The 12,840-nt window shown below is 39.1% G+C and overlaps 1 protein-coding gene across 9 annotated transcripts in view; it reads right to left on the minus strand.

The window, feature by feature from the left end:
* The window catches only part of LOC121471256 (gamma-secretase activating protein), a 67,464-nt gene that overhangs the window by 42,120 nt on the left and 12,504 nt on the right, over positions 1-12,840 (minus strand). For 7 of the 9 annotated variants that reach the window (XR_005982644.1, XR_005982645.1, XR_005982643.1 and 4 more), the window contains 4 exons: positions 11,384-11,488; positions 10,713-10,772; positions 9,729-9,772; positions 8,405-8,490 (listed from right to left, as the gene is read on the minus strand). Coding sequence is in view for 6 of the 9 variants with exons in the window: in XM_041721734.1 (XP_041577668.1) it covers positions 8,405-8,490; positions 9,729-9,772; positions 10,713-10,772; positions 11,384-11,419 (226 nt within the window). In the remaining 3 variants the exon portion in view is untranslated. Of the gene's footprint in view, positions 1-6,154; positions 6,250-8,404; positions 8,491-9,728; positions 9,773-10,712; positions 10,773-11,383; positions 11,489-12,840 lie in introns of those variants that run through there. The other 2 variants (XM_041721736.1, XM_041721735.1) reach the window with 2 other exon arrangements.

Consider the following 12,840-nt stretch of genomic DNA (forward strand, 5'->3'; position numbering starts at 1 on the left):
CCATAGACAAATAAAAAGTTTCCTAAGCCACTTAACCTTACTTCTATTCCTTTAGATGTTTCTACTTCAACTTACCTCATAGATTATTCCCAAATTCTAGAACTGGTTTATTAACAAGCTGCTAAGAAATTTTAATTCGTTACTTGGCACACACATATGTATTGTGGTGAACTATGGAAGGAGAGGAAAATGAATAGAGATACACTCCTGCATATAAAATCATGGGGGGATCCCTGCATGGCTCAGAGGTTTGGCACCTGCCTTCGGCCCAGGGTGTAATCCTGGAGTCCCAGGATCAAGTCCCGTGTCGGGCTCCCCGCATGGAGCCTGCTTCTCCCTCTGCCTGTCCCTGTCTCTCTCTTTCTCTCATGAATAAATGAATAGAATCTTTAAAAATAAAAATAAAAAAAATAAAAATAAATGAAATCATGGGAATCTAGAGAAGTTTACAGAGGAGATTCTCCTAATATACATATATTGCCCTGCTCTCTCATTTAGCTTGTCTTCTGGCCATTACTAATCATTATAGACCTGGGTTTATCAAAATGCATCTCTTTAAAGAGAGTCTCCAGGGCAGCCCCGGTGGTGCAGCGGTTTGGCGCCGCCTGCAGCCTGGGGTGTGATCCTGGAGACCCGGGATCGAGTCCCACGTCGGACTCCCTGTGTGGAGCCTGCTTCTCCCTCTGCCTGTGTCTCTGCCTCTCTCTCTGTGTCTATGACTAAATAAATAAAATCTTAAAAAAAAATAAAATAAAGAGAGTCTCCAGCCTTATTTTTATCTGGAATTGGAAGGCAAACTGGGGTAGTAAGAGCAAGTGTGTGTTGGCCCATACCCACCCATATTTGGGTCACGAGAGCCTTGGCCGAAGTGCAAAGGACAGTGCTCCTGGCACAGTAGTCTTTCCAGATGAGCCCTGACACCTTCCCTTACCCCATCACTCCAGAACACCCTCAGGCTTCACACTCTCTGGAATATGAGGAATATTCCAATGTGGAATATGTCCATCATCTCTAGCAGCTGTTGCCAGATATGTAGGCTAGATAAACTCAACAAAGACCTACCAAGGAGGGCATTATGCTGAAGCTGAGAATTTTAGTGCTAACATTTATATGATTATGTGAAACAGGAGATTTCCAGGGTGGAAAGGAACTTGACTGGGTCTAGAGTGCTGGGTTCTACTTCCAGAGCTAAGATTAACTAGCTGTGTAAATTCAATCATTACCTCAGTGAACAGCCATATTTCCTCTGTTATACTTCACTAGGTCCTTTATCAAAGAATCATGGTGGCAAAAAAAAAAAAAAAAAAAAAGGCCAATCTTCTCTAAGAAGGCTATTAAGGACATTAATGAGCACTCTGTTATAATGGTTATCATTTGTGACCATTTTTAATGACATTTAAAAGCAAACCATAGGGATGCCTGGGTGGCTCAGTGGTTGAACATCTGCCTTTGGCTCAGGGCGTGATCCCAGGGTCCTGGAATCGAGTCCCACATCGGGCTCCCCATGGGGAGCCTGCTTCTCCCTCTGCCTATGTCTCTGCCCCTCTCTCTGTATCTCTCATGAATGAATAAATAAAATCTTAAAAAAAAACCATAACATATTGTTAGAAGTATATTTTATTGCAATATCATTTTTTAAGTTTTCTTTTAGTTATTTAAGAGAGAGAGAGAGATAGCAAGAGAGAGCATGAGCAGGGGGGAGAGGGAAAAGCAGGCTCTCCATGAGCAGGGAGCCTGACCCAGGGCTCCATCCCAGGACTCCAGGATCATCACCTGAGCCAAAGGCAGACGCTTAACCCACTGAACCACCCAGGCGCCCCTATTGCAATATCTTAAATGCAAAGTAACAAAAAGAAACATTTTCTCAGGTAAAAAATAGTTAATTCTGTTAGATGTAAAATTACTGTTATGGTTACTGAGTACACAATAATAACTTCTCTTTAAAATGACAGCAGACTCACTAAGAATCAAAGTAACACTATACTAAAGCACAAACAAAAAATAGTAATTATAACAGTTAAAAAAAAGTTCCATGTACCACTCTGACTACTTTCATAAAGTAAACATACTACCAGCAAAAAACTACTGGTTTAACCTGTCCTTTTATGTTCTATGATCACAAGGAGGAAGAAATTTTTAGCAAACATAGTTAAAAACTTTAGCCTGTTAATCACAAAATAAAAAATGTTTAAAGGCACCATATTTTTCCTTTCAAATTAGCAAAAGTTTTAAAATGATAATCAATTCTGTCAAGGTAGCAGTAGGAAGAACATTCTCAAATAATAAAAAAGAGAACTAGTACAACCCCTCGGAAATACAGTTTTGTAGAGGATTAAATATATTCATACTATCGACCCAAATTCTTCTTGTAGGACTCTATCCTGAGGCATGAACATGAAATGTCAACAATATAAAGAAGATTATATCCTCTATTTTAGCCAAATCCTCCATATACCATCCTTTAGAGAATGGAGGTCATCATTTTTCTTGTTTTGAAGAAAATTACAGCGAGGTGTAGAATAGATGTACCTGATTACATACACCAAGAGCCATCTTCAGATCTCATAAGCAAATATTTCCAAGTTAGGTTGTGACTTAGTTCCCTTTCCCAAGCCCAAAGGGGAAAAAATAATATTAAAGACACAGCAAGGTGACATGGGATGTGATGGACTCTGCAAACCTGTCCCATTGATAGAATTTTCTTTGATAATTGAAATATTTTATATCTGTGCTGGCTAAATTGGTACTAGCCACATGTGACTATTGAAGCACTTAAAATGTAGCTATTATGACTGAGGAACTATTTTTTTTTTAACTTTAATTAACTTAAATAGCCACATGTGGCTACCATGTTGGACCATCCAGCAATGGAGCACTGGTTCTCAACCTTGAGAGTACATTGAACTCACCTGAGAGTCACAGATTCTCAAGCTCCCCATTACATCAACTTAACCAGAATCTCTGAAGGTAAGACTCAGGCATCAGTATTTATTTATTTATTTTTTTTTAGGGAGAGAGAACGAGTACTGGGGGAGGGGCAGAGGGAGAGAGAGAATCCAAAACAGGCTCCATGCCCAGTGAGCAGACCCTATGCGGGGCTCTCTCTCACGGCCCTGAGATCGTGACCTGAGCCAAAAACAAGAGTTAGATGCTCAACTGACTGAGCCATCCAAGCACCACAGGCATCACTATTTTTAAAATGTGCCTGGGGTAGCATGCTTGGCTGGTTCAGTTGGTGGAGTGTGCGACTCTTGATCTCAGGGTCATGGGTTCAAGTCCCATGTTCGGTGTAGAGATGACTTAAATAAGTAAACAAACTCAAAAAAATAAATGAAATAAAATGTGACTGGAGCAGATTAATTAAATTCTCCAAACCTCAGTTTTCTTGTCTCTAAATAAAGAAAACACAGAACCTACCTCATACGGTTCTTAGATAAGAATTAAATGAGATCGTACGTATAAAGCTCTTCTGAAGAAGTGTTATCTAGCTATAAAGGTTAGCTGTGATTATTAGTATTCCAGAATGATTTTGCTGCTATTTGCAAGTTAGGGGAAGTCGCAGTTTGAAAAAACAAAGCATGCTCTTAATGGCGTATCCAGAAAGAGATGTTTAATAAATATTCATCAATGATGAAGATAAAATCTCAAAGTTGGCTAGCCTTTGGGAAACTATTTGGACAATGAAAGCTATTATGGACAAAGTTTTCCAAGGGAAATTATCTCATTGTAAAAGGCTCTATAAAATGCTAAAACACAAGGCTAATTCTGGGAACTTGTGAAGGGCAACTCTTGCAGTTATACGAACGGGAAAGAGAATGTACACTTTTCACCCCTCACTACGTCCCAGTAGGTTGTGCACAAGAAAGAATGATGGCCACTGACTCAAGCACAGCTGCATGGTTGGACTATTAGATGGGACAGGAATAAGAATATTTTCTTTCCTTCACTGCTTTAGGAAATCTCTGATTTACCCTCCTGCTAGAACTAGTTTGACAAATCTACATAAACTCAATCTTAATACAGAAGTGGCCTGGGGCACCTGGGTGGCTCAGTTGGTCAAGCATCTGCTTTCAGCTTAGCATGATCCTGGGGCTTGGGATTGAGCTCCGCATCCAGCTCCCTGTTCAGTGGGGAGTCCGCTTCTCCCTCTCCGTCTGCCCACCTCACTTGTGCTCACTCCCTCACTCTCTCGCTCTCAAATAAATAAATAAAATCTTAAAAAAAAAAAGAAATAGAAAAAAAATAAAATCTTAAAAATAAGGAAGTGGCCTGACAACGGCAACAGCTCTTCTGCCCCCTTGTCCACCCCCATCATCCAGATTTTACCCTCGAATTCATTGGAAGGTAGTGAATTTCATTTCTTAGGGCAGGAAAATTCAGGTCAAAGATGCTTTCAAGAATGTAACAAGTAGTGGTGAAAGGACAAAGTAGCTCCCAATGACCAATATAGGACAAAGGAATATCAAATATTCTTACAGCATCATCACGGATGCAAAATTGAGTTTGTTGAAGACCCTGATCTGTCAGCATTCATTTCATGAACCATGTTCTCTGGTCTCCATGCCCTCGGGAAATGAAGCTCTGTAGTATAGAGAGAGCCATATAGGGATGACTATTTGTTCCCTTCTTCATTCCTACATCATTCAAGTAGGGTTTTTTTTTAAGATTTTATTTATTTATTTGACACAGAGACAGAGAGCACCAGTAGGCAGAGTGGCAGGCGAGAGGGAGAAGCAGGCTCCCGCTGAGCAGAGAGCCCAACGCAGGGCCTGATGCAGGGACCGCGATCCCAGGACCCTGTGATCATTACCTGAGCTAAAGGCAGATGCTTAACCGACTGGGCCACCCAGGCACCCCTGAAGTAGGTTTTTGTTTGTTTAATCACAAAGGTGAAAAATCATTTGTAAAAAGCAGTTTGGGGAAATAATGTGCTGACAGTTTATTAGTTAAAAATCAAAAGGTTCCTTCTCTGGTTTGTTGCATCTTAACTTGGGAAGCATCTCATTTGAAACAGGCTTATTTCTATTGCAAAGCTGCCTGTGGAGAGCAAGGCTCATTTTCTACATTCCTATACATTGCCGAGAAAGGAAAGAACACTCTTCTACTTCTCATGCAGATAAACCTAACATTTCATGTCACAGATCGCCCATTTATAAGTTACAGCTGATACTGTTCAGGAGAAATTCCTAGGGGCATTAGAATGAAAAGAAATACAAGCTTCAAAGAATGAGAGCTTCAAATGATTGTTTATAGTCAACTGATTTAAAGACAAAGTACTAGGGAAGAGCCTACCCCATGCCCTCCATGGGAGCTGGATCCCATTACTGCCCACCTTCTAAGCAGACTAACCCTACCAGTTAGTTGTTCCCCTCTGCTGTGTTCTCTTGCCACTAAACAGCTTGTGAGCATTCAAGCATACGGGAGTCTCTATCACCTTCAAAAATAATATTCCCTACATCTTACTAGCCCTTCCAGCTGCTGTCTCTCTCATGTCTACACCTGCTGTGATATTTTTCAACTCCCACACGCCTTTTCACCCAGCACAACCAAAATTTCACCTCAGTCACCCAACACAACCCACTCACAGTGACCCTCCGTGCCGCCAGACCCAGTGGACTCCACCCCTCACTACCTATTAACGGCTAGTCACTTCGACCTTTGTGAGACCGCCTCTGCCTTTGGCTGCTGTAGTAAAACACTTGGTTTTCCCCTCCCTCCCTCTCTCCTTCCACCTAACCTTTATGCATTTTGCTTCTTAGATCCTATTCCTAAATTTCCTCCCTTTTGACCCTATAAACTCCTCCCATGGCTTCAAATGCCAAACTACAGTCTTAAAAACTTCCACATTTATTCATGTCCAGTCCCAACCTCTCTTCTAAGTCCCAGATCTTAGTTAACGTGTCCAAAAAACCTCTCACAATCTCCATTCCAAAGACCCACCCAAGCCACTATACCTCAGTACATGGCACCACTATTCACCCAGTTGCTTATGCCAGAAGCCTGAGAACCGTTCCTTTCCAGCTAAACGACAGCAAGTCTTCTCAGTTCTATCTCCAAATGCATCTCAAACCCATCTAGTTACCACCTCTGCCACCTGTCCCAGTTCAGGCCATCCTCCACCCAAATGTATAACAACTTCATCCTATCCGCTCACCTCCCCACTTTTTCTCTTGCCTCTTCCAATCCATTCTTCACACAGCAGCCAGTAATCTTCTAAAAATACACATCTAATCACATCACTGCCTGCTTAAAACACTTCAGTGAAGGGGCATCAAGGAGTGCCACGTGAAAAGTTGTTGTGGAAAGGGCAGTCATGTGATGCCAAAGCAATAATTTACAGATCACTCACACAGAGATTAAAATGTACCTTTTCAAGAGAGATTGACAGTGGTTACCATGTAACTAAATGACCAAACTTAGCATCATAAATAGTTAAGACATCCTGACATCCTGACATTATGCGCCTCTGGATCTGGTGCAAATAAATTTCACAATATCACCCATGACGTATTCTGATGAAAAAATTTTAACCTATGTGTAATGGTGCCTTTCAGCCTAACTACCGATATACAGAGAATGTGGAGGAGAGAGGAAGAAGTTAAATACTTCCACAGGGAAACAATCAGACAAATCCAGAATGCAGGACATTCCACAGGGTAATTGGCTTGGACTCTTCAAAATATCATTGTTGTGAAAGAAAAACAAAGTGGGTAGGGAGTAGGGGTAGGGAAGTGATCTACATTAAAACAGATGACAAAGACATAATAACCAGATACAATACATGAGTTTTGATGGGATCCTGACTTGAAAAGTTATATATATGCATACATTTATCATTTATATACAAATACACGTAGAGACATATATAGCACATATGCATATATATACACACACATATAGAAATCTATACATATAGAGGGCTTCTTTGAAATAATTATGGAAATTTGAATATTAAATAATTACTGATTAATGTGATTAATAATGGAACTGAGGTTATGTAAAAGAGTGCCCTTGACCTAAGGAGATACATGCTAAATTATTTAGCTGTAAAGTGTCAGGATGTCTGCAACTTACTTTTGAATGATGTAGTCAAAAGGAAGAATATGGTACCTATGTGTGGAGAATATGATCAAGCAAATAGTGTAAATGATATGGTTAAGTAAAAGGTACATGAATGTTCATTCTGTTCTTGAACTTTTTTGTAATGCTTGAGCATTCTCAAAATTTTAAAACAACAACAACAACAAAAGAAAGCCCCTTTAATGACTTTAGGATTCTGAGGATGAAATATAAACTCTTTCATGATCTGCAAGGCCCTACATAACCTGACTCACACCTACTTTTCAGCTCTCCCCCCATCCTGGTCTTCTCCCGCTTGCTCACTCTAGTTCAATCACACTGTTCTTAGTTCATATACACCCTCCAAGTCTCAAGTGAAACATCACTTCCTTCCCTAAACTCCCCAAAACTGTTTTATGGAGGAACTTTGGCCTGAGAGAGAATGGAAACAATATGCTGGATTATGAAGTGAGGTGGGAAAGGGGACAATTTTTAGGACTAAGACTGAATGGGATACAATAAGACCAACAGGGACACACTGGCTGAACTAGAACATATTTGAAGATACTATCATTTTCCATTAAACCTTCATTATATATATGCTCATGACTTTCCAATTCCTACAATTTCTCAAGATTCTATTGAAACACTATTTGTGCATTTATTTAATGTCTAAATTCCAAACAGTAACCTCTGTACTAATAAAAATTAGGTCAGTTTTGCTCATCATTGTTATCTCCATAAACATTGGCTTAGTGAATACCACAGAATTTGGCTTTAAAGGAATACAGCTTTATTCCAAGTGCTACTTAACTCCGTGGTAAGTGTCCACTCAAGCTAGTGTATTTAAAAAGGCTATTAGATGTAGTAATTAGAATTGACTGTTTAGATGATTACAGTACTAATAACTTTATGTCAAGCTTTGACTGTCAGCTCATAAGTTATAGAATGGCTCTTAGCGCAGCTAGGTACATAGGTTTAGAACTCAAATACATCAGTAAGCCTGACACAAAAAGCATCCCCATAATTGTACACCATTTGTTAAAAGATGGAGCAGGTGAGAAAATGTAGATCAATTACATATGAATCTATCCCCTCTATCAAAAAACACAAATAACTATTAGAACAATAACCCTGCTGACTGTGGCTTCTCTCATACAGACAGCGTATATATAAAATTGCAGTGGAGAAGATAATTTGGTATATAAACAGTCATCTGATCATTTATGTAAGATTGGCTCTATTACATTTTAAGATATATATAAGATATAGCTAAACAATGACTAAATTTTTCATAGAACTCAAGTACAATTGAATAAATTGATAAATACAATCCTGGTTCTACCTGTATGGTTGGTAAAAACGCACAGGGTCAGGTGTTTGGATAGGTTCCCTTGGTCTTGAAGATCATCACATCCAAAGTTTACAAGTCTAAGAAGATAAAGGACAAGACACTGAATGCATTTAAAAATTAGTTCCCTCTTTCACTTAATGCAGTGAGCAATGCATAATTGACCATGTTGTACACTTGAAACTAATTTAACATTGTATGTCAACCACACTTTAATAAGAAGAATTTTTTTAAATAAAAAATAAAGTTCCCTCGGGATCCCTGGGTGGCGCAGCGGTTTGGCGCCTGCCTTTGGCCCAGGGCGCGATCCTGGAGACCCGGGATCGAATCCCACATCGGGCTCCCGGTGCATGGAGCCTGCTTCTCCCTCTGCCTGTGTCTCTGCCTCTCTCTCTTTCTCTCTGTATGACTATCATAAAAAAAAAAAAAAAAAAAAAAAAAAAAAAAAAAAAAAAAAAAAAAAAAAAAATAAAGTTCCCTCATAAAGGACAGTAACCACTATAACATACCCAACAGAAGTAGAGACTGGTCCCTGAGAAATTTAAGTAGATAATGTGTTTGTCTGTTTAAAAGTTCCATAAAACGGTAATAAAAAAAAAATACATCAATGGCATGGCTGTGGCAATAGAGAAAAAAATATATAACAAGTTGAAGGTAATAAAATTTTTTCTGTATATAGGATTTCAAAATATGCACAACTGAGTGTTTATATACGATGAAATAAAGCTACTGAAATGTAGAATAATTTTGGATTATTATTACTCTAATTCAAGAAGACTTTCGTTTCTTCTGTGCACTAGTGGGCTTGTGTCTATTATTTTTCAAAAATGTTCATTTTTTTTTACTATACATAAAATAGTCTGGGAGAAGAAAAGCTTACTTTTGTAAAGGTATAAAAAGGAAAACAAACAATAAAGGCAACAGACACAGCTGAGCTACAAGTGGATTGACTGCAACATCCTCTCTGTGGCAACAAGAGAAGGATTTTGATGTTTGATTCTAAATGTAGTCCTAATTCATCAACTCCTTTTGTTGAAGCAACGGGAGAAGAACATTTCCACAGATCAAAATAAATGGAAACATCCTACAGAAATAAATGACTACGAAAATCAATATGATTGACTTTACATGAAAAATCCTGTGTTTGTGCTTGATAAAGTTGTTTAGATTCCCTATTGAGGACAGGAATATAAAAGGTCACAAACACACACGGAATATCAAATTGTCCTTATATCTGCATGCCATAGATTAGGTATAAATATAATCATTCTGCCCATAAGTATCTATAAAAATTAACAATAATCTATGAGTAACTTACTCAAATCCTGAGGCACTTAATGTTATATCCAAGGGTGCTTCAAACTGTCAAAAAATCATGAGAACGCAAACCAAAAAAAAATAACATTAATTTAGTGACGATAGTTCTGAAACTCAGAGCAAGCCTGACCACACTGTGCTTGCCTATTGATGAAGAAGAATCCTTTTAACCATCATTATCTTTAGACATTATCCCCTAAATCCACAGCACAGGAAGTCCATTGGGAATATTCGAGAGTTTACACCAATCATAAGCTTGGTGTAGATTTATTTCTTAAAGAGCTAATACTTGACAAACTTTGCCTCAGATGTGAATATCATAAATGGTTGTATAACAAGCCAATCAGTGGGGTACACTTTTACAAGACACAAATGACCATGTACAGAGAGAAGGACTGGGTGTCTTTAGAATAAGTTATTTAAAAAAAGGGCAGGAGGAGTAAATGAAATTCTTGTAATAGTATGATATCAATCTATATTAGACATCAATATTAATCCTAGTGAAGAATAATATTTTCTTCACCATAGGTAAAGATATTTATGATTCCTCACAAGACTAGCATCCCAAATGGCTTTGCCAAGAGTGATGCTAGATATTTACTAATTAAACTATACACTCTCATTGATGTTTTACCCTACACTCAAATCCACCATCCTCTCAAGTCTTTTAGGGTCAAATGACTTGTAACCACTTAAAGCTATCTACCATAGGCCATACCTATTACTTCTACAAGTCCTCACTCATGCATGGTTTTTTCTAATGAGAGGCATTCAGTTAGCAGAAATTTCCTCTGTGCTCTTCTACCTACATGTTAATTGTGTGTGTTATAGAGTTGAAGCCTTGAGACGATAAGAACTATGTTACTTGCTCATACAAGTGACTAATGTAACAAGAATGCTAAAATGCTGTTTCTGATAACAGCTCTCTTTAAAAGGAGGCCATGTGTTATAAAATTTCCTACAGCCCAACATTCTCTGGACTTACCATTAAGTTAAACTTCTCGTTAGCAGAAAACTGGATGCATTTTAAGATACTCCTTGATTTCTAAAAGAGAAAACAGAGTAAGTGAAAATTACAAAAAAGAAAAAAAATTACAAAGGGGCACTTGGCTGTCTCAGGTGATAGAACATGCAACTCTTGATCTTGTCAGTTTGAACCTCACATTGGGTTTAGAGATTACTTAAAGAAATAAAATCTTTAAAAGAAAGATCAACTGGGTAGCCTGGGTGGCTCAGTTGGTTGAGCATCCGAATCCTGGTTTTGGCTCAGGTCATGCTCTCCAGGTCATGGGATCAAGCCCCACGTTGGGCTCTGTGCTCAGTGCAGAGTCCGCTGGAGATTATCCCTCTCCCTGTCCCTCTGCCCCTTCCCTGCCCATGTGCATGCACGTACATGCTCTCTAAATAAATAAATAAAATCTTTTTAAAACAATAAAAATAAAAGAACAAAAACATTAATATAAAAAAAGAAAAACAAAATAAAAAAAGAAAAGGAAGCAACTAAGAGGCAAACAGTAATGAAAACCTTTCATATTTTTAATAAACCTTCATTGACTGTCCCCATCAATGAAAATGCAGTACTTAATAAATTGTAATAATGGTAATGTCAAAATTAAATTGTTCTGGTAAAAAGGAGGCCAGTGGACTAGTTTTTACCTTCAGGACAATGTAGTATAATCTCTGCTCTGACATATCCCATTGAGCCCAAACAAAATCCTCAGCTACTCTCTCTCTTGGGAGATGGCCAGAGTCTCTAAGTACCTAGAGAAGCAAAGAGATGTTAGTGATAAGCCACTATTTCAAAGGAGAATATATCTGGATTCATTATTTTACATATTATATCTTTATAATACATACAAATATTTCCACAGTTTATTTTTGGCAGTCCCCTGCCCCCAACACATGCACATGGAAAGTCTTCCCAGAAAAGATTTAAGGCATTATTTAATCACTTGCTCTTCCCAAAGACTCTATGATGGACTATATTATTCTTGTCCCTGTTAGCCAGGCAGGCTAGAGCTGTTGAAGGCAAGGCCACACCAACTACAAATCAACACCAAGGCCAATAGAAGATTCATTCTTCCCATTCTGTACATAACCCACTCTGGTATCTGCAGACAGAAGGGCTTTACCACCAAAGACAGCAGCTGTAATGATGAGGAAAAACTAGGCCTGGGGCTGGGGAGCACTGGGCAATGAGCCCACATCTGCCATAAGCTATTCGTGTGTCTTTGGTCATGCTTCTTACCCCTATGTCTTCCACAATGAGTATGGTGATACTGTCCATCCTTCAAGACTCAACTTAGGCACTGTCTCCTGCACAAAGCCTCCCTCACCTCCTCCCAAGGCAAAGCTCCCCACCTCTGTATTCCTATGGTACTTTGGCATACTTCTATTACAGTTACATTTAACTAAAGCCGTAGGTCTACCCCAATGAGTATGCCTTCTCCTACAACACCTTTATATTCTCAACTTAAATTCTCAACAAGAGTCTAAACTTTGGGCAACACATGTTTCCATTTTTCTGAAGTTTGTTAAATTAGAATAGATTTGGGGACTCTCAGATAAAGGTATATACATGATCATCAGAATGTGGCAACCCAGATTCACATCTCAGTTTTGTCCGTCTCTAGAGTTCCGTCACCCCTGTGAGCCTTGCTTATTGTACTCTCAGTAAACTGGAGGATAATTATAATTCTGCCTACCTACCCTACCACAGATGTCATGAATGCATGGGATGGAAGGGAATGGACAGGGCCAGTGGTCAGAAAAGTCAGGCCAGAAAGGAAGGCCTTAAGAAGCTATCATCTAAGCCCTTAAGAATAAGGCCAGTGGGGGCACCTGGGGGGCTCAGTCGATTAGGCACCTGACTCTTGGTTTCAGCTCAGGTCATGATCTCAGGGTCCTGGGATCAACTCCCATACCTGCTCTGCGCTCAGTGGGGAGTCTGCTTGAGGATTTCTCTCCCTCTCCTTCTGTTCCTCCCCTGCATGTGTGCGCACTCTCTCTCAAGTAAATAAATAAGTCTTTAAAAAAAAGAAGAAAGGCAATGATGCTTCAGAGAAGGGCAAACTAGGATGAAGGCGTGTGAGGTTACACTATGTTGGCTGCTG

This window comes from Vulpes lagopus, chromosome 11 (genome assembly GCF_018345385.1).
Source record: "Vulpes lagopus strain Blue_001 chromosome 11, ASM1834538v1, whole genome shotgun sequence".
NCBI lineage: Eukaryota > Metazoa > Chordata > Mammalia > Carnivora > Canidae > Vulpes > Vulpes lagopus.